Below are 27,881 nucleotides of genomic sequence, written 5' to 3' on the forward strand. Positions count from 1 at the left end.
AGGGTTCCAGTTTCTCCACAACCTCACCAGCATTTGATGTTTGCTGTTGTTAAATTTTGCTATTCTTACTGGGATGAAATAATATCTCCTAGTTGTTTTGATTTGCATTTCTCTTAAGGCTACGGATTTTGGACATTTCTTCACGTGTTTGTTGGCCATCTGAATGTCTTTTAGGTGAAGTGTTTGTTCATATCCTGTGCCCATTTTTCAGTTGGGTTGTTTACCTTTGTCTTGTTGTGGTGAGGGCAGCCTCTTCTATCTCATTCAGATGCAGCTAGTGGATCCAAACTGCCGAACTTTCTGTTAGCACCCCAATAGTTAGCCCCCACCCCATATATTGGGGATGTTGATAGGAGAGGCTATTCCTTGGAGGACATCATATGTGAAAGGTGCAAGGGTCAGCAAAAGAGAGGAAGACCCTCGACTGGATGGATTGACACAGTGACTCGAGTATGTCAGCGATGATGAAGGTGGCACAGGACAGGCCAGGGTTCATGAGGTCACTAGGAGCTGTAGTCAACTGGACGGCACCTAACAACAACAACCACCATAGGACCCTGAGAACACCTGCTCCAGCCTGATGACGTCCTCACTCACTTTCTGGGCCCTGCTGCCAGTTCATGGACAAATCCAGGTGGCAGTCTCTGACTACACCACTGTTCCTTTTACTTAAGTTTCTCCAAAAACAATAAATCCATGTCCTTCAGCTGGACTGAGTTTTCTGGTCTTTCTTAGAACACTTATGGTTTGTGACTGTCTCTCCTGGGATTGAGCCCCAACAGGCCCCAGAGGGCTTCCAAAGCTGTACATCTTTGATGGGGGCGACCTCTGGCCTCTTCTTTCTCATTCAGGAGCAGCTAATGTGACAACCTTTCAGTTAGGACCCCAGTATTTACCCCCACAGCCCCATCTCCACCCCACCCCCAAGTCACAGGTGCCTCTAGGTCTCCATTGACCCAACAAAGGATCCTGTTTACTAAATACCAAAGGAGAAAGATAACAGTGGGAGTTGATCTTTATCTGAACAATAAATCTTGTTTGCTGTAAAAAAGGTCCCTGCCCAGGCAAGTTCCCTGGTTCTTTGTGCAAGCATGTTTTTGCTTTTAACAAGTACATGTATAAACATCTACTTGCCAGCACGCTGGCCCCATTTATAGTCTTCTTTGAACAACATAAAGAATCCAAGATGGTGTCAGAGCTTACCTCAAGTCTCAAAGTGGGGTTGGATTCCTTCTGTAGATGACAGCTTTCCCCAAACCAAAGGCTCTGAGATATTAGGGTCTGATTGCCTAGTGGTTAACGAGTTGTGCTGCCAACCCAAAGGCAGGTGGTTCAAATCCTCTAGCCACTCGGAGGGACAGAGATGGGCAATCTCCTGCCCTCTGATTTATTTACAGCCTCTGAAAACCTGCTGGAGGGTCAACTATTAGACAATGGGGGGGTGCTGTGGAAATAAAAACCACTTTATTGAATGAGGACTGATGACGTACTGAGTTAAATGGTGTGCTGCTAACTGAAAGATCAGCAGTTCGAATCCACCGGCTATTCTTTGGGAGAAAGATGGACACTCTTCTTCCGGGGAGATTTACAGCCTGAGAAACTCCATTGTTGTTGCTGTTGTTGTTGTTGTTGTGTACTGTCAAGTTGGAGCCCACCCACGGCTGACCCTCCAATAAGTGTTCAGAAGCAATAAATTGCAGAGGAAGAAACTGCTCATCCTTCTCCTACATAGCGGTAGGTGCATTCAAACTGCGTGTCTTTGGGATTGCAGCTCAGTTTCTTATCACTAGGCCACCAGAGCTCCCTAAACACAGCATGCTGTTGTTGTTGTTATGTGCCTTTGAGTCAACTGCAACTGATAACGAGCTTACACACAATAGCTCTCTGACCGCTACCCTATGGGAGCCAGTCTCACTGTCTGCAGCACACCCACCCCCATTAGCACAGGGTCTCCCTCTCCTGCCCTGTCCCTCCACGCTTCCAAGCAGGGCCAGCCATTAGTCAGAATGTACACTGGTACACTGTTCATAAACATGTTGTTAGCTGTTCATAAACATTGTGTTAGCTGCCTGTGTGTTGACTGGGACCCACAGTGACTCTGTGAACAAGAGACGTGAAACTTGCCTTCACCTGCTCCACCCTTTGATGCATGTGAGCCAATTATTACAGGCACCCTGTTCAAAACACTTGGTTGGAGGTCTCCCTCTCTCCTTCTCCCTTTCCCAGCGTGATGTCCTTCTCCAAGGGTTGGTCCCTCTTAAAAGCATGCCTAAATTATGAAAGCAAGTTTCACCATCTCTGCCTGGAAAACCCTGGTGGTGGCGGTGGTGGTGGTGGTGGTTGTTGTTGTGTGCCATCGAGTCAAAACCAACAGCTGATTCTCCAGCAGGTTTTCAGAGGCTGTAAATCGCAAAGGAAGCAATCGCCCATCTTTCTCCCACAGAGCGGCTAATGGATTTGAACCGTCTGCCTTTGGGTTGGCAGTGCAACTCCATCGGGGCAAAAAAAGTCCTGGTGATACATCAGACTAAGTGTCGAACTGCTAACCAAAAGGTTGGTGGTTTGAGTCCACCACCCACCCTGAGGGAGAAAGGTGGTCAGTCTATTCCCTAAGAGGCAGCAGTGGGTCTGTCTTGGGGGGAATTTTCTACTATAGTCCCCACACCAGCCTCATCCTTTCTTTGGCGGTGAAACACTGTGGCTGACAGCTGAAGCCTTGACTCCAGCTTGAGCCTTGACGTGAGCTCAGACACCATTTTGTGTCCTTTATGTTATTTCCTCACTTTTGAGCCCTGCCTGACCCACCTGACCATACAATTCCAGGAAAGCTCTGGGAGGGGCAGTGGCCAGCGCAGGAAAGTCCAGGGTGTGGCAGGGTATTCTGAAGAAGAGAAAATCAACTAGTGTTTACAAGAAGGACAAAGGAGCTGTCTCAGCTCACCCTCCCAACCGGAAGAACAATGACTATTCTTCTCTTTTCCCCTTTGGTTTATTAGGTCAAAGACCTCAAATCTGGTCTGACTGACGACACCTTCTCCCCTTGGAAGGGTGGAGGGACAGAGCAGGAGAGGAAAGCCTGGGGTGATGGGGGTGGGTGTGCTGGAGACTGGCTTGCAGTAGGTCAGGGTTCAGAGCTATTGTGCATAGGGCCACTGTGAATTGCAGTCACTATGAATAAGAACAACAGAATCGAGCCCCATCCTGTCATCCTTGCCATCTCTGATACACTCAAGCCCATTGTTACAGTTACTGTGTCAATCTATCTTGCTGATGGTCTGGTCTTCCTCTCTTTCTCTGACCCGCTGGTCTTTTCCAGCATGAAGTCTTCTTCCAAGAACTGGCCCTTCCTCTGGACAACATGCCCTGGTTGCACTGCCTCGAAGACAGAACTGTTTGTTCTCTTGGCAGTCCATGGGGCATTCAGAACTCTCCTCCAACACCCCAGCTCAAAGGCATCACTTCTTTCTCGGTCATCCCTATTCAAAATCCAACTCTCAGATGCATAGGAAGTAATTGCATCTACAACCAGGAGGCGATAAAATAGATGAATGGGACCTTCTAAGAATCAAATGCCTATGCACTTCCAAAAACTTCTCCAACAGGGTAAAAAGGGAAGCCACAGATTGGGAAAAATATTTGGTAATGACATGTCAGACAAGGGACTTATATCTATAATTTATAAAATACTCAAACACAACAACAAGATAAAGGTAAATTAAATAAGCCAGTAGAAAAATGGGCACAGGATATGAACAGACATTTAACCAAAGATGACATTCAGATGGCAAACAAACACATGAAGAAATGTTCAAAATCCCTAGCTCTAAGAGAGATGCAAATCAAAACAATTATGAGATATCATCTCACCCCAGTAAGAATAGCAAAAATTTACCAGAACAGCAAACATCAAATGCTGACGAGGTTGTGGAGAAACTGGAACCCTTATTCACTGTTGGTGGGAGTGTAAAATGGTGCAACCACTACGGAAGGCTGTATGGCGCTTTCTCAAAGAGTTGCAAATAGAAAAACCATTTGACCCAGCAATTCCACTACTGGGAATTTACCCTAAAGAAACCATAACCACCACCCAACCAGATATAACAAGCACATCCATGTTTATCGAGGCTTTTTTCACAATAGCAAAGAGTTGGAAACAACCCAAAGTGTCCATCAATAAATGAATAGATAAGAAGTTGAGGTATATTTACACAATGGAATATTATGCAGCATTGAAAAACAAGGAACTCATGAAATATTATGCAAAATGGATGACCCTGGAGGACATTATGCTGAGTGAAATATCTCAGTCACAAAAGGACAAATATTGCATAGGGCCACTGTTGTAAAACAGAACTGACATCAGGGTTGAGGGAAGACAGAGGAGAGGAAGAATGATATATTGAATCAGATGAGGGAGAGAACTGTTTAAAAGGGATATATGATTAGGTATTATTTTCATGACAGGAGTCCAGAATGAAGGTTGCATAGTGGAGTGGACTTGTGGGGAGAGAGTGCATAAAATTAAAAAGAGTTTTACTTTTCAAGGAGAAGAGTGAATTGGAGGGGAGAGGGTGGTCACGGAGAAAAGTGCAACAATGAGTCACTGGAAACCTTAAGTCTCTGTAAACTTGGATTAAAATTAATTTCTTAAAAGAGGAAGTAATCGTAAAGGTCATAGCTTGGATATATATGGTGCACCTTAGTCTTTATACTGATATCACTGCTTTTTTAGGACTTCAGAGTAGTTCTTGGCAGCAAATTTTCCTAATGCAACACACCCTTGATTTCTTTCTTTAATTGAGATTGTAATGAAAGTTTATAAAGAACTTGGGTTTCCAATCATTCATTGCTGCACATTTTCCTCCCTGCCCCCTTTCTTCCTCCCAAGATCGCTTTTTTTCCTTTGGGAAAAAAGTTCTTTCACTGTTCTACAGCCACCACCACCACCACCACCACCACCACTTTACCATGCATTTCTTATTCTGGACTCTTGTCATGCCAAGTTTCCCCCCAGTCCCCATGTCAGTCCTGTTTTATAACAGTGGCATTATGCCAGATTTGTCTTTTTGTGACTGAGATATTTCACTCAACATAATGTCCTCCAGGGTCCACAGTGGTTGCACCATTTTACACTCCCACCAACAGTGAGTGAATAAGGGTTCCAGTTTCTCCACAACCTAGTCAGCATTTGTTGTTTGCATATCCTTTAATATCTTAACTGTTGCTTTCATGGATGCTGATTATGAATCCAAGTAAAATAAAATCAACAAGATACTTTTTTTTCTCTTCATCGATCATGATGTTAAGTCGTGTGGCTCAAAGAAGACTCTCCCAACTGTCTTTAGTGAACTCGTGAGTCTTAAATCAGAGACATGATTTATTTGTAAATAAAGCTCAAAAGTTCAAAGTCACTGACATTGATCTGGATGGAACCAATTCAAAACTGACCCTCCAATGGGTTCCCAAGGTTACGAATGACACAGGAGGCAGCTGCCCAGCCTGCTCTCCTGAAAAGCTGCTGGTGAATGTGAACCATCAGAGGCGTGCAGCTCTGGATTAGCATATGCTACTTCTTGCAAACTGCGCCACCAGAGCTCCCTCTTGTGTCTAAAAAAGGTGTTACCTTTTTCTACCTTCATTTTAACCTTAATCTAAATGAAGCCTTAACTCCATTTTCAGGTCTTGACATGAGCCTGGAATCTATACTGAATTTTTCAAAGCTGCCTGGAAAAAGAAACTTTAACCTCCTGTTGACTTGGAGCTGTGAACTCCCAGGATGGCATTTCTTTTTCTCTGAGGGCTGGCAAGCATAGGCTATCATATTCTATTCCCAAAGGATGATCTTGAGACACTGTGTTATCCGGTGGCAATCTCCTCCCATGCAATGCACAGCCTCCCCAAAACCTGCTGCTGGAGGGCCAGCTACGAATCACTTCTCACTTGACAGCAGTGAGTTTAAGGGAGTTTTTTTTTTAAATAAACAGGCTGATGGACAATCTCTTCCAGTGTGATTTACAGCTTCCAAAAACCCATGAGAGGATCAGCCATGAACTGACAGCAATAAATTGAGTTTTGCTGAGAAACAGGACTGAAGAAGCAATTGCCCTAATTTCTCTCTTACTAGCATCAAGTAGGAATAAACTCATAACTGAATCTCCAGCTGGTTTTCAGAGGCTTTAAATTACACAGGAGGAAACTGCCTATCTTTCTCCAGCAGCTGGCGGATTCAAACCACCTGCCTTTGAGTTGGCAGTGCAGCTCCTTAAGCCCTGTAAATGTGCTAATTGTTATTGTTCTTAAGTGCCATCCCAACAAATATGACTCATGATGACCTGATGAACAACAGACCTGACCTTTGTCCTATCCTGTTCATCCTCATCATCTCTGACACACTTGCGCTCATGGCTGCAGACCTGTGTCAGTTCATCTCATTGAAGGTCTTCCTCTCTTTCACTGACACTCCACCCTTCCAAACATGATGTTCTTTTCTGAGCAATAACTTCTCCTAACAACATGGCCAAAGTATGTGAGATAAAGCATCACCATCCCTGCCTCTCTGGAGTACTCTGGTCGCACATTCCAGAAATGTGTTTGTTCTTTTGGCAGTCCATGGGCTACTCAGTACTCTTCTCCAACCCCACAACTCAAAGGCATCTATCTTCCTTCTGTCATCATTATGCATTGTCCAGTTCTCAGATGCATCGCAGGTGATGGAAAAGATCAAATTTAAACAGACTGATAACCAGAAAAGTCTGTCTTGTCAGCAATCTTAGGACTATCCTGTAATTAATGGAATACCAGGTACCTTTGACCTATCGTAATCCCTGTTAGGTGCTGTGCACCTATTACTACCAAAATCTCTAGGATCCCCCCCTTTAACTCTCCTTCAGGCTGCTTAGTCAATTATGAATTTGTATCCTTTAGTTCCTGCTCCAATCATAGCAGACTCTCTCCTGGGTTTTCAGAGGCAGCAAATTTCACTGGACAACAACATCATGAGAGATGGAGAGAAGACTGAAATTGCCAATGATTTCATCTTACTGGAATCCACAATCAACACGCTTGGTACCAGAAGTCAGCAAGAGGTCAGGAGACGTATTGCATTGCACAAGACTGCTGTCAGGGACGTCTCCAAATTATTGAGGAGCAAGGATGTCATTTTGAAGACTAAGGTGTGCCTGATTCAGGCCATAGTCTTTTCCCTTGCTTACTATACATCTGAGAGCTGGAAATGAATAAAGATGTCAGAAGAATTGATGCCTGTCAATTGCGATGTTGTTGTAAGAGTCCTGAATATCCCATGGACTACCAAAAGAACAAGCAGCTGTGTCTTAGAGAAAGTACAGCCAGAATGCTCTTTACAGGAAAAAATGACAAAGCTTCGTCTCTCATACTTTGAGCATGTTGGTAAGTGAGGCTATCCCTTGGAGAGGGATATCGAGCTTGGAGAAATGGAGGGTCAGCAAAGGAGAGGAAAACCCTCAACAAAATGGACTGAGAGTGACTGCAGCAACGGGCGCAAATATGTCAAAGGAGTGTGTTTAAGTAACACCTATTTTTACAGAAGTGGGCGAAATTGACGCTGAGAGATAGGCCCCTTACCTCGTCAGGAGCACAGTTTGAACCTTTATCAGTGTCCCCTTTGAGCCTCCATACATCCTCTCCAGGTCACAGTACCTGACTAGGCAGGACGACATAGTCACAAGCACACAGTCAAACACAGAACCAACTTAGAGCTGACCTTCCAGTGGGTTTTTGGAGGCTGTAAATTGTACGGGAGGAGATTCTTCTTTTTTTTTTTTTTTCTCTTCCTGCAGCCGCTAGTAGATTCGAACCGCCAGAGGCGTGGTCTTTTATAGTAGCGCCGCTCTGTAAGACTATTCCACCAGAGCGCGCTCTCTCCCCTTTGCCTCTCCCCCCCTCTCTCTCTATATATATATATTTGATTTTATATGTCGTCGAGTCGTAATCGACTCATAGCTGACCCTCCAAAAGGTTTTCAGAAACTGTAAATTGCACTGGAGGAGTCAGCTTCCGCGGAGCAGCTGGTGGATTCGAACCGCGAGTCTTGGGGTTGACAGCGCCTCTTTACTACTAGTGGGGCTTGCAAGCCAAGTCAAAGGCTGCGAGGCTTGTTAACAAGCATAAATTAGTACATTGGGGGTTGTGGGTAAAGTGTTTAATGAAATAAAGAATGACTTAGACAAGACAGCACCGGTGAAGTTGAGTCCCATAGGACGGCTGGAAAGGTTCCTTTAAACCGGAGGGGCGTGGCCCGCGCTGCGCATTTTTGGAGTGTTACGGTGGCCGGAGAAGCCCAAGAACTGTGGAACGGGACGGACTCGAAGAATCAACCAGACGAAGCAAACAGGACGATCGGGAAGGCTCATATAACACACATAAGCGGCAGCTTTATTGGAAAGAAGTAAAATACAGAAGCCTGTGAGCCGCGCCAAGGCGGGCTGAAAAAAGTCCTGCGAGAGAAGAGAATGAAGTAGTGTGTGTATTAGGTGAAAACTACAGCGAAGGGGGAGGTACGGTGGCCGGGTGGGTCTTTTCGCACCCGGAAGTGGCTTTCCCGATAGGCGTGGCTGAGGCTCCCCGGCCGGATACGGTGGCTCGGCGGGCCGATCCAAGCGTGAAGTCTCGCGCGATCGCGCTGGTGCTGTCGGAGACGGGGCGGAGCTGGCGGCGGAGGCGGGGACCCGGAGCGGAAAGATGGCGGCTTCGCAGGAGGCGGACGGGGCCGGCAGCGCCGTGGTGGCGGCCGGGGGAGGCAGCTCTGGTCAGGTACGGAGGCCGAGAGGGGCCTGAGGGGTTCAGCCTCACCTGGGTGACCCCCGGCGGGGCGTGTCCTGCCCCTTTTTGAGGAATTCCGTGCGCTGGGGACGCCTTGCCCAGAGGGACCTTGAAATACCGGGCCCAGTCGGGGCCGGCCGTCCGGGAGGCCGGACCGTGGCCGGAGCGGGGGCCCTGTTGCGCGCCAGGTCCCCTGCACGCTCACGCGGGGTGACCACAAGGCTTGGTGCTCGAGCCGGGGAGACCGGGGCTCCAGAGGGGGCGGACTTGTGCTCGGGCGCCCTGGGTTCCTGGCTCCTTGACTGCAGGCTCCGGGACCTTTCCCGAGTGACTTGAGCCTGAGCCTCTCGCTCTCAGCGCCTGAAGTGTGGGCAGTGATCAATCGGGAGTTTTCCAGCTCTGGGGAAGCCGGTTAGTAATCATCGTGGATAAGGGAATGAGCAGTGGAGGTCGACAGACCCATTATACAGACGGGCGTCCAGCGATCAGTTGTGATCTAGATATTTGCAGAGAAGGTCACCCCGGTTGAGCTTGGGGCCGTTCCAGGGAGAAGCTGCCAGGCATTGCTAAGTCCAGAGCGAATCAGAGCCGGTATGGATGAGAGTTGAGTTTAAACCTAGTCCTGCGGGGAAGTGAATCCACTTGCTGCACAGGCTGAAGACCCATTACCGCTTTGGCTAAACTGAGACTGCGGAGCAGCCGAGTTCTGGCAGCTGTCATGAGGCACCTGGGGAAATTAATGAAGTGACAGCAAGGTGCTGGGAGACCCACCCACTGGGATGTCAGTGACATGTGGGAGGCAGTACAGGGGGAAGCGCTCTTGATCAGGGTGTGTGTGTGTGTGTGTGTGTGTGTGTGAGAGAGAGAGCTGATTCTGTAACCTTGGGCTAGTTCCTTTTTTCCTTTTTGAGGGAGGAAAGACCCTCGCTAAGTGACACAGTGACCTCAACACAGTGGGCTCAGGAGATGGTGCAGGATAGGGCAGGGTTCAGATCTGTTTATAGGATCGCAGTGAGTCGTGGTCCACTTGACACCTGACAGCAACTATTCATTTGTAAATGGGGGGCAAAGAGCGGACGCCAGAAATGTGCCACAGAGGTGAGCTACTCCAACCCGTGTCTCTGGGAGGGTGAGAAAGGAGACAGGCATGCTGATAAAACCCTTGGAACCTGTGGACTGCTGAAACCTGCGTGGAAAAGAAAACACATCAAGAGCAATAGGAAAGCGTTAAGGTGCACCCTGTCCAAGGCAGAAAGCTGACGAGATGCAGAAATATAAGAGAGTCTTGGCTCTCCCAGATTTCACTGGATGATAAGAGCAGCGACCGAGGTCTGTGTCAGGGACTGAGGGAGTCCAGAGGAGGGTAAGCTGGTGTGCCCTGGGGAGGACACCCAGCTGAGGCTTGGGTGATGGAGCCAACACCGCCTCTGCAGCTCAGCGTCCCAGCCAGGGCCAGTAAATGTTGGTTAGCTTAGTGCTGGAATGGAGATGCAGCCCCTGCTGTGTGGGGCTTCCCCATCTTGCTGAAAGGAAGCCTCGCACCCTGTAAGTTTCTGTGGATTTGAGGATGAGGCAGGAGGGCCGGCAAACAATGGCTCAGGTTGTCAGTTCACCTTTAACTTGGAAACACACCCTAATTTCTCCTCTTGGCTCATCTCTGAGGATATCCTTCCCCCAGGGCCTACTCTTTTGCCTTCAGGGCAAAGTCCAAATTCTTTAGTTTGGCATCCAAGGCTTCCCATGGCCTGGCTCTTTTTTTTTTTTTTTTTTTAGTTCTGGTGTTTTTATTATTATTAATTTGGGCATGACATTAGCATGGCCTGGCTCTTGCCTTCAGACCGACCGAGGTTTCTCCACGTCAGCCCTGGCGCATGTCACTTGAGGTTGGAGGAGGATCCTTGTGGAGGCTGGCCTGTGCTTTTTAGTAAAGCCCTGGCTTTACACACTAGGTACCAATGGCATATCCTTCATTCCAAGATACGACAAATCAAAAATCCCCAGGACTCCTGGGAGGCAAACTCACCCCAGTCAGGAATCTCTGGGCCAGTGATGTCAGCCACCCAGAACCCTTTCAGTTCCACCAGTATGCACTGCTGTCTTTGCCCTTGGAGCCTTGACCACTTGATTTTCCTTTCTTTACCTGGCTAAGCTTTATAAGTCCTGCACATTCCACTGCTCTCTCTCAGTCCTCTTGACCCCAAACCAAGCTCCTCTTCCCTCTCCCAGTCCCGCCCAGTAAAGTGGTCACTGTCTGGGGGGCGAGTCTGTCTCAGTACCCCCAGCCCAGAGCAGACACACAACGAGCACAAGAGGAGGAATGACTCTGGGGCAGAGGCTGAGCTGAGATGGATTCCCAGGCAGTCTTTGGAGAGGTACTGGGAAGCTCAGCTTCTTCCCACCTCCCCTTGGAGGGCTCAGCCCCATGAAACATTCTTGAGGCCTGTCGCTGAGGTTGCCATTCATATCCCCTGCACGTTCAAGAGCATGAACTGTGTTTCCCCCATCCAGCGGGCCCAGCTCCAAGCCAGCAGCCCCAGCCCAGGCCCATAGTCCTGCTAGGCAATCCTTCCACTCAGGTATATCGAGCCTCTACTCCAGGCTCAGACCGTGATAGTGCAGGAGATGCATCTGTGAACCAGACCAAGACCTTACCCCCTTGGGGCTCATGGTCTACTTGCGGCTGAGAGTCCGGGACTCCCCTGTTGCTGTCTAGTCGGAGGTGACTCACAGCTGGCCCTCGACGCTGTTGGGTTTCCAAGGCTGTGAAGAGCCAGGGGGAGATTGACCGTTATTCTCCATAGGCTGGGTGGCCTTAGTGCCCTGAAGAGCTCTGAAGCAGAAGGTATGGGCAATGATGAGGAAGGTTGAAATTTAAAGAGAGAAATCAAGGAAGGCCTTCCTGAGGACATGACATTGGACCAAAGACGTGCAGGAGGTGAAGGGGGGAGGTTTGCAGAGTGCAGAATACAGGTGCCGGCTGAAGAGAAGAGCATGTGCAAAGGCCCTGAGGTGCGATGAGCCTGCAGGATGGAGGCACAGCGATGAGCCAGGCTGCTTGGAGCGGGTGGGTTAGGGGATGAGACAGGAAGTGACCAGTTAGAGGGGGCCTCCGGAGCTAGAGGGCCAGCTTTGCCTTACTCTGCAGGAAGTGGGAGCCACAGCAGAATATCTCTAGGTTAGGTGCCAGCAAGTCGGTCACTCCCCTCAAGGTCCTAGTACAACAGAACCAAAATGCCCGGTCCTGCGCTGTCCTCAGTAACCACTGTGCTTGAGCCTGTTGTCATGGCCACTGTGTCAGTCCATGTTGTTGAGGGCCTTCCCTCAGCTTCAAGCATGATGTCCTTCCCCAGGGTCTCACCCCTCCTGACATGTGTTAAAGTACGTGAGATGACGTCTCACCGTGCTTGCCTCTTAAGGAGCATTCTTGCTGCCCGTCTCCCGAGACAGGTTCTTTTTGGCCTGTTGGTGGTATGTTTGGTACTCTACAAGTCAGAGGCATCAGTTCCTCAGTCCTCCTCGTTCGTCACCTCCTCTTTGGGGTATGGTTTAGACACTAGCACCCAGCATTCACTGTTGTGAGTGTGTCCCTCCCTGCTGCCTGGTCAGTGTATATAGGGTGCAGATGGCCGTGGTGCAGCCGTCACCATCTCCAGGGTGGGGAAGACGGCTGTCCCCTCTGGAAGTTCTCATGGTCCCTGTCAGTCCTGGCTCCCAGCTCCCCATCAATGTGCTCCATCAATCATAGTTTTGTCTTCTCTAAACGGTTCACGTCCAAGGCACTGCCTAGCTCGTGAGCATGGGGCCCGGCTGTGTTCCCTCGGTGTTGTGTCTTCCAAATGCATCCAGTTGTTGATATGGATTGCTTGCTCCTTTTAGTTGCCAGGTGGGACCCCTGGTGGCACAGTATAGGTTAACCTATACACATGTGGGTTAAGTGTTGGGCTGCTAATCCAAACATCAGCAGTTCGAACCCATCAGCTACTATTTGGAAGAAGGAAGAGGTCCTCTTCTTCCCACAAAGTTGCGCAACATCGGGAACCCAGTTGGAGGTTCCTGTGGGTGGGAATCAGCAACAGCAGGTTCAGATTAGATTTTCCGTATTCTGTATGGTGGTGCAGTGGTTAAAACACTCGGCAGCTAAGGGCAAGGGTGGGGAGCTCCTGTGAAATAAAGGCTCCAGCCATGGACACCACAGGCCAGTTCTGCTCTGTCCTGCAGGATCATGGCGAGTCAGAGCCAACCCCAGGGTTTGGTTTGATAGTTACATATTGTCATTGTTTTTATGTGCGTTTTCAGAGAGAGTCAATCACTCGGGAGGAGATTGTCCATCTTTCTCCTGTAAGGTGGCTGGTGGATTCAAACTGCCTGCCATTGGGTTGGCAGCCCAGCTCCTTACCACTGAGCCGTCTGAGAGTTACACAGGAGTCATCATTCGTTCTCTAAAGGGCATCTGCATTGTTCCTACTTGTTGGCTCGTGAGAATAACGCTGCCGTGTGAATTCATTCATCTTCAGGCTTTTGTGTGAACAGCTGGTTGTGTTGCTCTCAGGAGGGGACCTGCTGCCTTGGTGGCTGGTGGGTGCGTGTTAAACAGTTTAAGGAACTGCCAGCTTGCATGTTGCCCTCGGCAGCTCATGAGAGTTCCAGTTCCCCACCGCCTTGCCAGCACTCACTAGTGTCCATCTTTGTGATTGTCACCATCCTGGGTCAAGGAAGCGGGATCCTGGTGGTTGGTGGCAGCCGTTCAAACCCACTAGGCAGGCCGCAGGGGAAAGACGAGGCCGTCTGCTTCAGCAGAGAGTCGCAGCCTCAGAAAGCTCACCAGGCAGTTCTACTCTGTTGTGTGAGGCCAGGGTTAGTGGATTTGTGGGTGTGAAGCAGCCTCTCCTTGTGGTTTTCATTTGCATTCCCCTGGTGAGTTCTCGGCCACACTATCTACCACCATAGGGAAGAGAACAGTCCTAGGAGCCAGCCAGCCCTGGGTTCAAATCCTGACCTGGCCCCAAGCTTCTGCTTCCTGGCCCAGAAATCAGCTCGCACCTGCTAGAAACCCTTACTTGGTCCCCAGCCCCCCAGGAGGAGGCCAGCCATAAAGAGGGCTCCTACCCTGTGTGGGGCCTGCACCCCAGTCCCCTGGCTGCTTCTGACCCAGCCTGAGGGTCTCTCGGACCACCACATCCAGAATGGGTCCCTAATTCCCCCCCTTGACTGTTGTCATTTCAATGCACTTTCCTCTGTTTTCCATTTGTTAATTATCCAGTTTTCCTTCTTGTATATGACCAGGAGCTCTGGAGGGCAGGCTGGATCCCTGTGCTCACCATGGGCCCCCCGCCCCCCCCCCCCCCCCACACACACACAGAGCACAGCTGTACACAGTAGGTACACAGCAAATGCTTTCTCCAGTTTTGTTTCTAAACTGACCAGTATTTTCCTGCCCCAGCTCCACTCCCTGGGAGAGGTTAATGTGACTTACCCACACCAAGAATCGTGGACCACGCCGTGCTTTTTCTTTTTTAAATAAATATTACATGATTTGTTTCTGATGGCGGCTCACACCACAGTGGAGGTTCCCATTCAGCAGTCTCTGCATGTGTCATTCAGTGACATCGAGGCCATCTGTCACCACGCAGGAGCATTTCCACGATTCCCCTTCTGCTTGTTCCATTGAGGAACGTGGCCTTCTCACCACAGTGTTGTCTCCCACCTTGGTGGGGAGAGGGGAACGAGGTCTTCCTGGTCTTGGGGACAGAAGGTGACAAGGGACACTTCTTTTTTTTTTTTTTTTTTTATGGAACGCTTCACGAATTTGCGTGTCATCCTTGCGCAGGGGCCATGCTAATCTTCTCTGTATCGTTCCAATTTTAGTATATGTGCTGCCGAAGCGAGCACAAGGGACACTTCTTAAGCACTGCCCGGCGTCTGTCTGGACTGGGGTCTGTGTCTGGCTCCCAGAGTGTTCTCGTTTGGGAAGGAACAATGGACAGACCTCACAGCCACGTGGGGTTAGGGCATGGGATCTCTCAGTGGAGTCGGGTGACTCACATGTGAACAGGGAGTTCCCCCCATCTTTCGAACCCCCTAAACCTGTGCTGGGTCCTGCTGCCGCTGCCACCCAAAGGCTGATGGGCAAGAGGCGTGGGAGGAGGAGGAAGGCAGGGCCGGGAAGGAGGAGTTCCCAAATATCATCCGCCGTCCGGAGGTCCTCCACTGCTCCAATTCCGTGTCCGGGTATAGATTGTTCCTGGGGCACCCTGCCTACTCCCTGTGCTTCTCAGGAGACCCAGAACAGAGACCCCATAGGCGATGCTGGCAGCAGGGCCTTGCAGAGTGGGGCATTAGGGTGTCTGGATCTGTGTTCACAGTCTGCTGGACTCGTTGTGGGTCACACCTGCTGGAACTGGAGCCTCCTGAGCTAACCACAGAAGAGGCCCTCCAATGGTTCCCCAGGGTGAGACCTTCCAGTAAGCCCAGGTCCTGCAGACCATGATAACCTGCCACGTGGCCCCCTCTACGCTAGCCCTAGCAGCTCCCTATCACCATCCTGGCCCTATCGCCAGGGACTGATGGCCGGGTCCTCAGATGGTTCGTCTCCCACCTTGTTTCTGAACCAGCCATTAGGTGCTAGAGCACTCAGCTCCCCTCACTGCGTCCTCTCATAGGCCACCTTATTGTATTGTAGGGCTCAGCTCTGATGCCCCCTCCTCCAGGAAGCCCTCCCTGACCCCCCAGCTGGACTAGGTATACCCCTGGCTCTCCTGTCCTGATCCTGCCCACTGCGGGTTGTTGTTGTGTCTTCTCACTGAACTGTGTGCCCCAAGAAAGAACTGAGTCATCTCAGTCACCCGTGTGTCCCCAGCACAGAGGAGGTGCTAAGAGTGCTTTCCTCTGGAGAAGGACTACCACCACTTCCTGGGCACTTAGATTTCTTCACTGTGTGTGTGGTCGTCTAGCACCTGCTCTGGGCTCAGCCCTGTGCGGGGGCCCTGGCTCATGGTGGGGACCAAGACAGCTCTGTGTCGCTGCTCCTGCCCTCCCTGCTCACCGGCTTCTCTCTCCACAGGTCACCAGCAATGGCAGCATCGGAAGGGACCCGCCGGCGGAGACCCAGCCCCAAAACCCACCGCCCCAGCCAGCCCCCAATGCCTGGCAGGTTATCAAGGGTGTACTGTTCAGGTAAGCTTCATTCTGAGCCTTTAACAAGAAAGAGTCCCCTGAAGATGACCCATGTGACCGGGCTGGTGGTGATGGTTCACATGTGGGGCTCAGATGCTCATTCATGGACAGTGGGGATGGGCTGCCCGCTCGCCAGCAGCCACTGACTGACCTGGAGGTGAGCTCTGGGCAGGGGCTCTGTCCTGCCTGCCTGGACGTGGTGACGGTCTCCTTCCCTGCATCAGTGTTGCAGGGCTGTCATGATGACAAGCCACAAAGCAGGGCCCTGTAAGAACCACCATGTGCCATTGCTCAGGTTATAGCCCAGGATCAGGTGAGGGCTGCATTTGTCCCCTCTGAGGATGGATCAGTCCTGTGCCTCAGCTGGCTTCTGGTGTGCCCTGCAAGGCTTGGGGTTCCGTGCATGTTTCTGCCCTCCTCTCTAGACTCTACTGTCTCCGTCTGGCTGTCTCTCTTCTCAGAAGGATGCCACTCAGTATCGGGGACCCAGCCCCGGTATGTCGGGAGAATTCCGCCAAAAGGAGGCACCAGGTTGAAATGAAGACCCGGAGAGGCTAATTGCTGATGACAAATAGCAAGTTTAATATTCTGGCAAGGGTATATATACACATCTTAGGAACATGCCTGCAGGAGTAATTGCATTATCTCTTATCTGTCTGACCTCAACACAAAACAAAGACATCTTCCGGGATATCCTATGATATCTAAAACAAGAAGGTATCACATTCCTAGAATTCTGAGGCCTTTGGTCCCTCCTTATTCATTAGCATACTGCTTCTTCTAGTTGTTTACTGTAGAAAGGATGGTCAAGCCAAGATGAGTGGTCTTGCTGTTTTTACAATGCATTGCTGATCCTGCTTTGCAGGTTAGCCAGTTCCTGACAACTCATTGTATTCAGGCCAGCCCCCTCCCAACCCGGCCATATGCTAAACCAACTGATAGGATTTATAGAGCCCCTGTATTTGCAGACAAGGTCATGTTCACAGGCACCAAGATCAGGACCTCATTGTAACTTTTTAAAGGTCGTGAGTCTCTTGGTGTCGTTACTGTTACTGTCTGATGCTGTCAGGTTGGTTCTAACACGCAGTCACCCTATGTACAGCAAAACGAAGCCTGGCTCAGCCTGCGCTATCCCCACAGTCTCGGTCGTTGACATTCATTGTTGTGGCCCCACGCATTGTTGGGGCCCCTGTGGCAGGCTGTCTCGTCGGGGGGGTGAGGGGGGGGGTTTCTTCATTTTTGCCGATCGTCGTCTTTTCTGAGCCTGATGCCCTTCTCTGGGGGCTGACTTCTTGTAACATCCCCAGCGCACGCGAGACTCATCTCTCCATCCTCGCTTCTAAAGAGCAGCCCGCTGTTCTTCATCCAAGACACATTTGTTTGTTCTTTTGACAGTTCAGGAGGCATTTTCCCTTTTCCTTTTGGGGAATTATTTTAGCAAAATGCTTAAGTGCGAGCCCAGGCCCTGCAGTTAGGCCGTCAGCTCCTCGCCTCATCAGCTGTAAGAAAATACCTAATACAGTTGCTTAAAACTGTCATCTCCTTGTTAAGAGCCATTGAGTACAACTCAGTGTGGCCCGGTGAACGGCAGATCTGTACCCTGTACTGTCCCGTGCCATCCTCCTCATCTCAGACACGCTTGAGTCCATTGCTGCAGTCACTGGGTCAGCTAATTTTAAGGGTCTTCCCCTCTTTCGCTGACCTTCCACCTTTCCAGGTGATGTTTCCAAGGAATAGCCTCTCCCAGCAACATCCAGCCTTGCCTCCAGCACGCACGTTAGCGGCTCTTTCTCCAAGGCATCCCTGTTTGTGCTTTCGGCGGTCCGTGGGATATACAGTATGCTTCTTCAGCACCACAATTCAGAGGCATCAGTTCTTCTTTTTCCGTCATCTTTATTCATTGTCCAGTTCTCAGATGCAAAGCGAGTGATTGAAAAACCATGGCCTGAATCAGGTGCGCCTTAATCTTCAGACTAATCTTATTTGTTGCAGAGGTCCCTGATGGCAGACTTGCTCAGTATGGTCCCCTTAGCTAGAGTTAAGACTGTTATACCTCACTTCCCCCCAAAAGAACCCAGCAAAACAAAAAACTCAGCTCCTTTGCGAGAGGAGCCCCACCCAGCCATGTCCAGCTGCAAAGGTGTCTGGGAAACGTCATTTTGTTCTGGGACTCTGAGCCTCCCGTGGAGAAGCAGGAATTCTGTGACCAGGGAAGAAAGAGTGAGGACGATGACATCTTCCCGCCTCTTCCATAAGAGCTCACTCATTTTATTTGGTTGCTTTTCTACTAAATTTTTACTGATGTGGTGTAAAATTTACTTGTTGCACAAGTAAAGTAAAGAAAGAGAAACCTTTTGGTGGCCATCCTTTAAGGAGACATGCCATGAGCCCTGGGCAGGATTATGAAAGGATGGTCACAGGTCCTGTCGTTAGAGGCAGAGAGAAACCGGAAGTTGCCTCCCTGTCCAGATGGTGGTGGTGGTCATACCTTGCCTTTGAGTTGAAATTGGCTTATTGCTGATCCTCCAGCAGGTTGTCAATCATGTGGAAGGAGATTGACCAGCTTCCTCCTGCAGAGCAGCTGGTAGGCTCAAACTACCTACCTTTGGGTTGGAAGTTCAACTCTCTACCCCCTAGGCTACTAGAGCCCTCTGTCCAGGTGGGGGGGGTGGCATCATCTGGTGTGTGAGCGTGGCATCCTGCCCCCACCCTCAGCCTGGTGACTTGTTTAGGCTGATTCCCTCTCCCCTGCTGTGAATCCAGGGTCCCTGAGGAGATTACTGGGGGCAGCCGTGGCACGCGAGGTGGAATATACCCTGTAAATGTCAGCCATGATTGTTTCCCAGCGCTTTTCTTACTCAACGTGAAAAAAAACGGAGAATAACATTTATAGGGAACCAACTGGAAAACCGCCTGTGGCCTCTGAGAGGGTCACAGATCTCATTCTGGTGGCCCCTTGGAGAGTGTCACACAGAACACTGAGCGGCTGGACAGGAAAGAAGCTCCCGCTGTAGCCAGCCCCACACCCCAGGGACCACTCCTGACTTCCGGGTACCCCAAGCCTCATTGACCATGAGGTCCCATCCCTTCCCTCCCAGGCCCTGCCCCATCTGTGTCCAGGTAATGACTTAGCACTTTCTTCTGTATCAGTTTCCTTTTTACATGCTCGGAGCAGCTCTGAGTAAAGCTTATTTTTATCTTTCCCCTTCGTTTTTACATAAGAGGTAGCATATTTTACTCACTGTTCCGCACCTTGACTTTGCACATTAACGTTCTCTCTCAGAAATCTTTCCACATCAGGACGTGAGAGCAGGCTGGGAGGCGGTTCGGCCCAGCGCAGCCGCGGCCAGCGACCAGCGAGGGCTTTCTCCGCAAACCTGAATGCGTATAGGACAGGAAGGGTGCAGCTTGACAGCTTGCTAGAAATGTTGTCTCCCTCTTAGAGGACGTGTTCAAGTCTCCCCCCGCAGGACCTGCACTGGGAACGATCCCCATTCCCATCCCCCACGTTGTAGAAGTTCAGATCTGTCTCAGTTTCACTGCAGTGACTGAACCTGTTCAGAGGAGTTCCCAGCTCTGATAAGATCGGCATTTCTAGTATGGACACACACACACACACACACACACACACACGCTCGTTTCCTTCGTCAGCACTGTTGCTCTTATAGCCATCAAGTCCGCGACCCCCACAGAGTGCAGTGAGACCTGAGGGCGGCCTGGCCCAACGTCATCCCCGCACTGACTGTGGGTGACACCGCTATGGCCCAAGGATTTTCACTGGCTGGTTTTCAGAGCTAGGTCTCTGCCCTTCCTTCCTTGTTGGTCTGTGTCTGGAGGCACCAAAGAGTACTTACTGCTCATCACCATTGACACTTCCATTGACGTGGAGTGCATTCACCGGGAATCAAACCAGGGTCTCCCACACAGAGGACAGAGATTCTACCACTGAACCCCCACAGCCCCCCTTTTGAACGGGAAACACCACTATTCCATCGGGTAGACGCTCAGAGACTATGGGGCATGGAGCTCTTTATTGGGTTCAGAGTTTGTGCTCAAGGCCCCGTAAATTCCATGAAGAAGCTTTAAGCATATATGGCAGGAGTGGCTTTTTTAGGTGCCAAGGGTGGCAGCGTGGCTTTGAGCCCCTCAGTAAGCACAAATGGTTAAGAGCCTTGCAAGAAAGGCCTGGTGTTCTGCTTTTGAACATTCCCAGACTTAAAAACGGGGGGTGGGGGTGCACATGGACGTTCTCCTCTGTACAAACAGGATCACCATGACCTTGGGAATATTCTCCTCTACACATGGGGTCACCTGGGATGATCTGGTCACCTGCAGGCCCCCCTTGCAAGCCCTGTCCTAGAACAAGCATGTGTGAGTGGACAAGCATGTTTGGACACCCTCCGAGAGGCACACAGTCACACAGATGTTGTTCAGGAGATTGGTGCGATCTAGAATCTCCCAAAGGTCTGATCTAGTCCCTTTGTTATAACTCAGAACCCCAAAGTGCTTGGGACCCCTCAAGGGCAAGTACCCAGCCAGAGGCAGAGCTGCTCCGTTGTCCCTGTGCTCAGACTCTCCCTCGGTGTAGTTACAAAACAAGCCCGTTTTGAGGTGGCAGCATCCCCAGTGCCGGTTCCAGACCTTCCCTGCTGTACACATGAGGGATCCTGGAGAGGCAGCAGATGGCTCAGCTGGGCCTCGGCCCCTGGGACCCTGGACTCTGGGCTCCACGGCTTCTGCAGGCCGAGGCACGTCCGGTGCCTGACTCTGTGTCCTGGGGGACTCTGTGTCCTGGGGCTTAGCAGGGTGGCAGCACCCCTGCCTCTACCCCAGGCCAGAATTCCCTTGTAACATTTTTCCCCCAAGCTTTCTTGCAGGCCCATTTCCTGTGATGAGAGTGACAGTAATGGCCACTACTTTGAAAGCTCTTCCTGTGTAGCTCTTAGGCACCGCTCTGTCCTTTGCATATGCTAGTATAGTGCCTTTATTGTCTGTCAACAACCTTATGAGGTAGGGTTGCAGTTATTGTTAGGGACTGTCAAGTCAGTCCGACTCATCCCAGTTTTATATAGAACATATCCAAGCCTTGCCTAGCCTGTGCCATCCTCAGAGTCTCTGATGAGCTTGAGGTCACTGTTACAGTCACTGTGTCCATTCGTTTGTTTCTCTAAGCCTCCGCCTTTCCCAGCATGATGTCCATTTCAGGGCCTATCCTCTCCTGAGAAGGTGAGATGTCCAGACAAAGTGAGGTGGAGTTTCACCATTCTTGCCTCTAAGAAACACTGAGGCTGCATTTCTTCCAAGACACACTTTGGCTGTCCATACATCCTATATTCACTACTCTTCTCCAGCACCACTATTTGAAGGCATTGATTCTTCTTCCATCTTCCTTATTCATTGTCCACCTTACAGATGCATAGGAAACAATTGAAAATACTGTGGCTTGGGTCAGGTACACCTTAGTCTTTTAAATGGCATCCTTACTCATCAGCATTTAACACAAATTATTTTAACACATTTTGCCACAAATGACGGTAATGCATCGAAAAAACCACGGTCATCAATTTTAAAGTGTGCGACAACGTGTTAAAGAGGTCCTTGGCAGCACTTGCTGCCTCCATGAATGTAGAGTGTGGATCCGAGTAAGATGAAAGCCTTGGCAACACCAGTCTTTCCTCTTTGTGTCATGATGTTGCTCATTGGTCCAGTGGTGAGAATTTCCGTCTTCTTCATGTTGAGGTGTAAGCCATACTGAAGTCTGTCGGAGGTACTATCATTATCGTTCTCATTGGAACAGAGGTGGCAGGAGAGGCCCAGAGAGATGGAAGCATCCTGCCCAGGGCCGCACAGGAAGTGGCAGAGCAGGTCTTCTCACCTAGGTCTCGTTTAGAGGCTGGGCTCTTCAGTGCTTTTCAGTCCTGTAATTACTAAGTCCTTCAGTAATTTACAGAGTCCCAGTGGTGCAGTGATTAGAAGCAAGAGGCTGGCTGAAACGACCGCATTTTGAGTACACCAGCTGCTCCTTGGAGAGATGAGACCTTGTGCTTCTGTAAAGCTGTGCCGCTGTGGGAAGCCCAACAGGCAGTTCTGCTCTGGCCGCAGGATCGCTGTCAGTCAGAATCTTAGCAGTGGGTTGTTAATGGGGTTTTGTCTTGGAGTGTTTATTAATGACACAGTTGTGTGTATCTGAGAGACTTAAATTATCACAATACAAGAGGGGAAGACCCTCAGCGAGATTAACAGTGATTAACAATGGACCCTAGTGTGGCAGAGATTATGAGGATGGCACAGGTTAGGGCAGGTTTCAGATCCAATGTTTATAGGGTCACTATGAGTCGAACTCACCTCGACAGCACCTGACAACTGCGCATGCCAGTGTGCACGCAGGCAGACCAGGATTCTGCCCTCTTCCATGGCCCAGACTCCTCCTTGCTCCCTCCCTTATTTTTTACTGGTTTACTATAAAAGTTATACATACTGTCTTTCAATTTATATACATTGTGTTTTCTTTGTATACATTGTTTTCTCTGTACACATTGTGTTTTCTTTGTATACATTGTGTTTCATGCATTCTCCTCCTTGCTTTTTGTTCCACCATCACTAGGTGGTGGCCCTTGTCCTCATGGCTTATAAACGGCTGCAGAAGATCCAGCCATCACGTCCAGATAGCGGGAAGGAGGGAGGAAAAAATCAAGAAGAAACAATTCTTCTTCTAGGGAAGCTTCCCAAAAGCCCCACATAGTGGTTTTTCACCTTTAAAATACAAAGTTATTGTTCAGAATGTCACCATGCGTTCAGGCCCAGCAGGAGGGAGGCTAGAATTGGAGTCTTTGGAATGGCCAAGGGGCCACCTGCTGTTGGGGAGTTTCCCTGTTGAGAAAGATGCTACTGGGAAACCAATAGAGTGGGCTGGTTTGGTTTTGAAATTTTGTTCTGTTCATTGGGAAAAGAAAGCAGAGAAAGCAATAAAGGTAACACGAGAGTCCCCGAAGGTGCCTGTCCGCTGTTGGGGCGGAGGGACCCTATTGCTTATTTTTACCACGTGCACATCTGTTAGTCCACATGCACATCTGTTAGTCCACGTGCACATCTGTTAGTATGGTGTACTTGTGCTCACACCTACTCCTCCCTTGGCTCTTCTGAGCCAAGGAGACCATTTTTAATTCTGATGTGTATCATTGTAGCCTTGTCTCTGTTTTTATGTCTTTCTAAATATATGTGTCTGTAGGTTTATTGGGATTTCCTCCCCCCCCCCCCATCATTTCCTAAAATGGGCTTTAGGGTGAGGATGGTGTGTTGTACATTGGGTCACTGTGAGTCAGAGCTGACTCGATGGCACCTAACAAAACTGGACTCCGGTAGTCACAGTCTGCACATTCCCCATTTGCTTTTCTCCCTCAGCAGTGTTTGCTGGGACCTGCCTCCCCGTCATGCGCAGGGCTGAGACTGTGCACGTTCAGAACTGTGCCTCCAACCAGAACAGATACTCTAGAGACTGGTTTTCACCAAGTATCGTTTCTGTTTCTCTCTTCTTGTTGTTGAACATGAGCGCTTCGGAGGCTGCCTAGGCTGCTTTGGCAGATTTCATAACTCAGTTTCTGAGGCGTCCGCTTCCATTGCTCTGAGGCTCCCGGGTCTTGTCCCTGATGTCTGTTATTTCGTGGCTGGTTCCTCCTCAGGACTGCCGTGTCGCCTTGTGGCTGGTTTATCTTGGACTGTGTGATGGTCGTTACTGGAGCTGTTAGCACGGGGATGAGTTAGTTCATGCCCAGAAGGGAACTCTTCCCCCCCCTTCCTGCATCTGGAGGGAGCTCTGGCGGTGTCGGCTGGACAGCTGTGCTGCCAACTCGGAGGGCACTCCCCCCTGGCTGTGTGAACCCACCACAGGCTCCTTGGGAGGCAGCCGGAGGTTCTCCTTCCTGTGTCCCCTGGGAGGTCAACCATGAGTTGGTTCTGACTTACTCCCAATGAGTGTGAGTTTTTATTCCTTCTTAATAACCTCTTTCCTGCATTCTGTCTCTGTGCATTTGTCTGTGCTAGATATTTTATGTATGAGTTGTTGTTGTTGTTGTTGTTAGGTGCCACCGAGTTGAGTATGACTCACAGCGACCCTGCGAACGTCAGGCCTGAACTCTGTCCTGTCCTGTGTCAGTCCACCCGGTCGAGAGTCTTCCTCTCCTTCGCCAGCCCTGTGCCTTTCCCAGCATCATCTCCCTCTCTAAGAATTAGCTCCTCCTAGTAACATGCTTGAAGTATATGAGGCTAAGTCCCATCATCTTTGCTTCCGAAGAGCACTCTGGCTGCACCCTCTCCACGTTGTATTTGTTTGCTCTTTGGACCATCCGTCCATTGCTCTTCTCCAACACCACAGCTAATAAAAGCATCAATTCTACTGTTATTCATCATCCAACTTATAGATGCAACTGATCAGAAAGACTACGGCCTGAATCAAATGCACCATAGTCCTCAGACTGACATCATTATTTCTCAATAATTTGGAGAGGTCCCTAACTGCAGCCTCCCCTGGTGCAATACCATCAACAACTTCATCTTGCTTGGATCCACAGTTAACATCATTGGTACCAGCAGTCAGGAAATCAGGAGACGTATTGCACTGGGGAGGTCTGAAGTTAGGGACCTCTTTCTCTCTTATGTATGAATAGGTCATACAATCTTTGTCCTTTCATGTCTGGTGTCTTTCACTCCACATCAAGTTTTGAAGGTCCATCTTTGTCAGAGCTTGTGTTGGGACTTCTTTCTCTTTATATTCCCTTGAATGGGATAGACCAGACCTTTGTTTACTCTTTCTTCTGTTGGACATTTGCCTTTTAGACTTTTTGTGAATACAGTATATTCTTCTTGTTGTTGTTTGTTCCCCGTGTAGGTTTCACAACCATTTTGGTTCCAATTCATCAGTTTCTACGCACTGATCTGTGGCATTGGTCACATACCTCACCACATGTGAATACTCAAATGATTTACGTTCTAGTGGTTCTATTTCCATGAATCTAGTTTCCCTATCCACATACATTCTAATTTTTCTTTTAAAGTTAATTGTTGACTCTTGGGTCTCAGGTGATTTCCCCCACACACACAAGGGAAGCTATAGTTTTAATATATCCATTTTCTCTAGCTTTTTTGAGTTGTTTGGAAACAGGATGATGGGTCTGAATAACCTCGTCCACTGATGCCAAGAGTAGCAAGTCTCCCATTATTTTTTTTATTTTTTATTTTATTGTTTTTGTGTGCGTGTACCATCAAATCAGATCTGACTGGTACAGGAGGAGATTGTCCCTCCTTCCCCGGCAGAGCATCTGGTGGATTCGAACCGTGTGCCTCTGGGATTGTAGTTGGAGCTCCTTACCACTAGGCCACCAGAGCTCCCCTAAGTCTCCCATTACTTACTTGCCGTTTCACTTGTTGAGTTGATGCGAGAGTTATAAGTGGTGTTTTTTCTAAAGGTCTCTGCTTCTAAAACCTGGGGCCCTGACAGGCTAGGGTTCCCTCATAGGGAGACCCCAGGACCCTGGAATATTGGGTCTGAAGTGGCCCCCTGAAAAGCTGGGGACTTGCGATCCTTTGACCCCTGGAGCTGCCTTCTCAGACACCCTCGTGTGGGATCTCTGGCCCCAGTCAGACAGCAGCAGGGGCTCCACGGAGGGTGAAAAGACTCACCTGCGCTTCCCTCCTCAGGATCTTCATCATCTGGGCCATCAGCAGCTGGTTCCGCCGAGGGCCGGCCCCTCAGGACCAGACGGGCCCCGGAGGAGCCCCGCGCGTCGCCAGCCGCAACCTGTTCCCCAAAGACACTTTAATGGTAACCGTGGGTGGGAGGCCGGGCCAGGGTGCTCATGGGGGCGGGGTAGGGATGCGGGCAGTTGGGTCAGGGTCCCCCCACGGCCACTGCTGGCTGTGCGCGCACAGGCCGGGACCTCCAGTCCACCTGGGACCGAGCACGCTCGCCGGCAGCTCACAGGGAAGAAGGAATTCTTAGAGCTTCGAGTGCTTCTCTCTTAGGGAAAGGGATATCAGAGGGTTGGTTCAGCTGTTTAAAAACCAGATGAAGAGGGTCCTTAGACCTGTTTTGGGGAGCAGTCTAGAGGGAATTGTGCTGCCGGCCCAAAGGGCTGCGTGTCTTCAAATCCATCGTGCTCCACAGGAGAAAGCAGGTTCAGCTTCAGAAATGCAGTGTGGAATGACTCGATGGCAGGGGCGTTAAGTGCTGGACATTTCATATGAAAACACGCCCAGGCTTTAAAAGTTGTTGTGGAGACCGTGAGGGTTGGGAGAAGGGTGCAGAGAGGCTGACAGTGGCAGGTTCCGGGGAGAAAGGGGTTTCCTTAAGAGGCCAGAGGATGGGCCCCCACGGCAGCGTGCAGACCCATTGAGGTCAGGCGGGTCCCCATGCACCACGTTCAGACCCAGCGATGTTGGGGGCGGGTACCTACAGGCAGTGTTCGGACCCAGCGAGGCCGGGAGGCCTCCATGGGCAGCGTTCAGACTCAGTGAGGCCAAATGGCTCTGGAAGCCCGAGTTCACCAGCCCACTGGAGAAACCTAGTCTAGAGGGGCCCTGGCTCAGGCTCAGCTGTTCTTTGTCAGTGGGTTTTGGGGTGCTCTAATGGTGCTGTGCACACATTGTTAGAAGAGGCTGTTTCTTGAAGAGGGACTTCATGCTTGGGATGGGAAGGTGGAGGGTTGGCAAAAGAGAGGAAGACCCTTCACCAGATGGGTTGATAGAGTGACCCCAGCAGTGGGCTCAGGTGTGTCAGGGAAGGTGAGGACGGCACAGGGTAGGACGGGCTTCAGATCTCTAGTTCACAGGGTCGCCTTACTCAACTTGACAGCACCTAACCATAACAGCAGTGCTGTGGTTATGGCTTGCAGCTGCTAACTGAAAAGTGGCCAGTTCAAAACCAAGAGAAAGCTCTCACAGTCAGTCCCATAACAGCCCTGGGAACCAGGACAGTGTCATTCTAGCCCACAGGGAATCAGCTTGGTGGTGGTGGGTTTGGGGGTTTGATCAGCACTCTGTACAGAGGAAGGAGGACATTTTCCTCTGAGGCCTTCCGTCCCACACCCCTATGTGGTGGCTAGCTCTCGGCGGCACTGCAGTGCGCTCCCTGGTGCCTAAGCCAGCAGACCTGACCAGGCGGTGAAGGGAGGCCAGGAGGGGAGAGGGTCCTTGGGGCCTGTGTCTTCTTGGCGCCTGTATTCAGATGAGGGGAGCCGTTCTCTGGTTGCTTATTACTGAGCATCGCAGGCTCAGCCCAGGACAGGCATGGTGGCGTGAGGAAGACCGCGTGTGATGCTGCCAGCCGCCGCTCTGCTCACCTGCCACTGTCCGCCAGGACCCTTCACTTGTCGGTCACAGCCTCCTGAGTCCTCATCGTGGTCCCGTCCTCTCCCCCCAGAACCTGCACGTGTACATCTCAGAGCACGAGCACTTTACGGACTTCAACGCCACATCCGCCCTCTTCTGGGAGCAGCACGACCTGGTGTACGGCGACTGGACGAGCGGCGAGAACGCTGATGGCTGCTACGAGCACTTTGCGGAGCTCGACATCCCACAGGTAGGGACGGACAGGGACACCCCTGCTTTCCTACCCCAGGGCCACTCACCTCCCACTGGACACCCTTCTCTCACCCTACTCAGGGAGTTGAGTCCAGGCTCTGTGCTGTGGGGAAAACCCAGAGGGGATGGAATTGGCCTGTGGTCCTCACTTCCTGCGGGGTTCTGCAGGGAGCCCACATGGTGGCAAGTTGGCCGTTGTCCTTGTGGGGCTTCAGTCAGCACCAATCTGTCAGGCAGCCCTGCTTCAGAATCTTCTTAATTTTGACCGGGTGCTGGCCTATTGACACGAGGTGTCAATGCCAGGCCTCTGTGCGGCTCCACCCAGCAACCCTGTG

The 27,881-nt window shown here is 50.4% G+C and overlaps 1 protein-coding gene across 1 annotated transcript in view; it reads left to right on the top strand.

The window, feature by feature from the left end:
• The first annotated feature begins 8,546 nt into the window (after positions 1-8,546).
• Positions 8,547-27,881, top strand: part of CLPTM1 (cleft lip and palate associated transmembrane protein 1) — a 43,180-nt gene continuing 23,845 nt past the window's right edge. The window contains exons 1-4 of the mRNA XM_006901218.1: positions 8,547-8,790; positions 15,860-15,972; positions 25,666-25,789; positions 27,386-27,544. Of these exons, the coding sequence (XP_006901280.1) occupies positions 8,719-8,790; positions 15,860-15,972; positions 25,666-25,789; positions 27,386-27,544 (468 nt within the window). The 5' untranslated portion in view covers positions 8,547-8,718. The remainder of the gene's footprint in view (positions 8,791-15,859; positions 15,973-25,665; positions 25,790-27,385; positions 27,545-27,881) is intronic.

The sequence above is a fragment of the Elephantulus edwardii genome, unplaced genomic scaffold (assembly GCF_000299155.1).
Source record: "Elephantulus edwardii isolate Elephantulus edwardi_28Jun2011 unplaced genomic scaffold, EleEdw1.0 scaffold00315, whole genome shotgun sequence".
Taxonomy (NCBI): domain Eukaryota; kingdom Metazoa; phylum Chordata; class Mammalia; order Macroscelidea; family Macroscelididae; genus Elephantulus; species Elephantulus edwardii.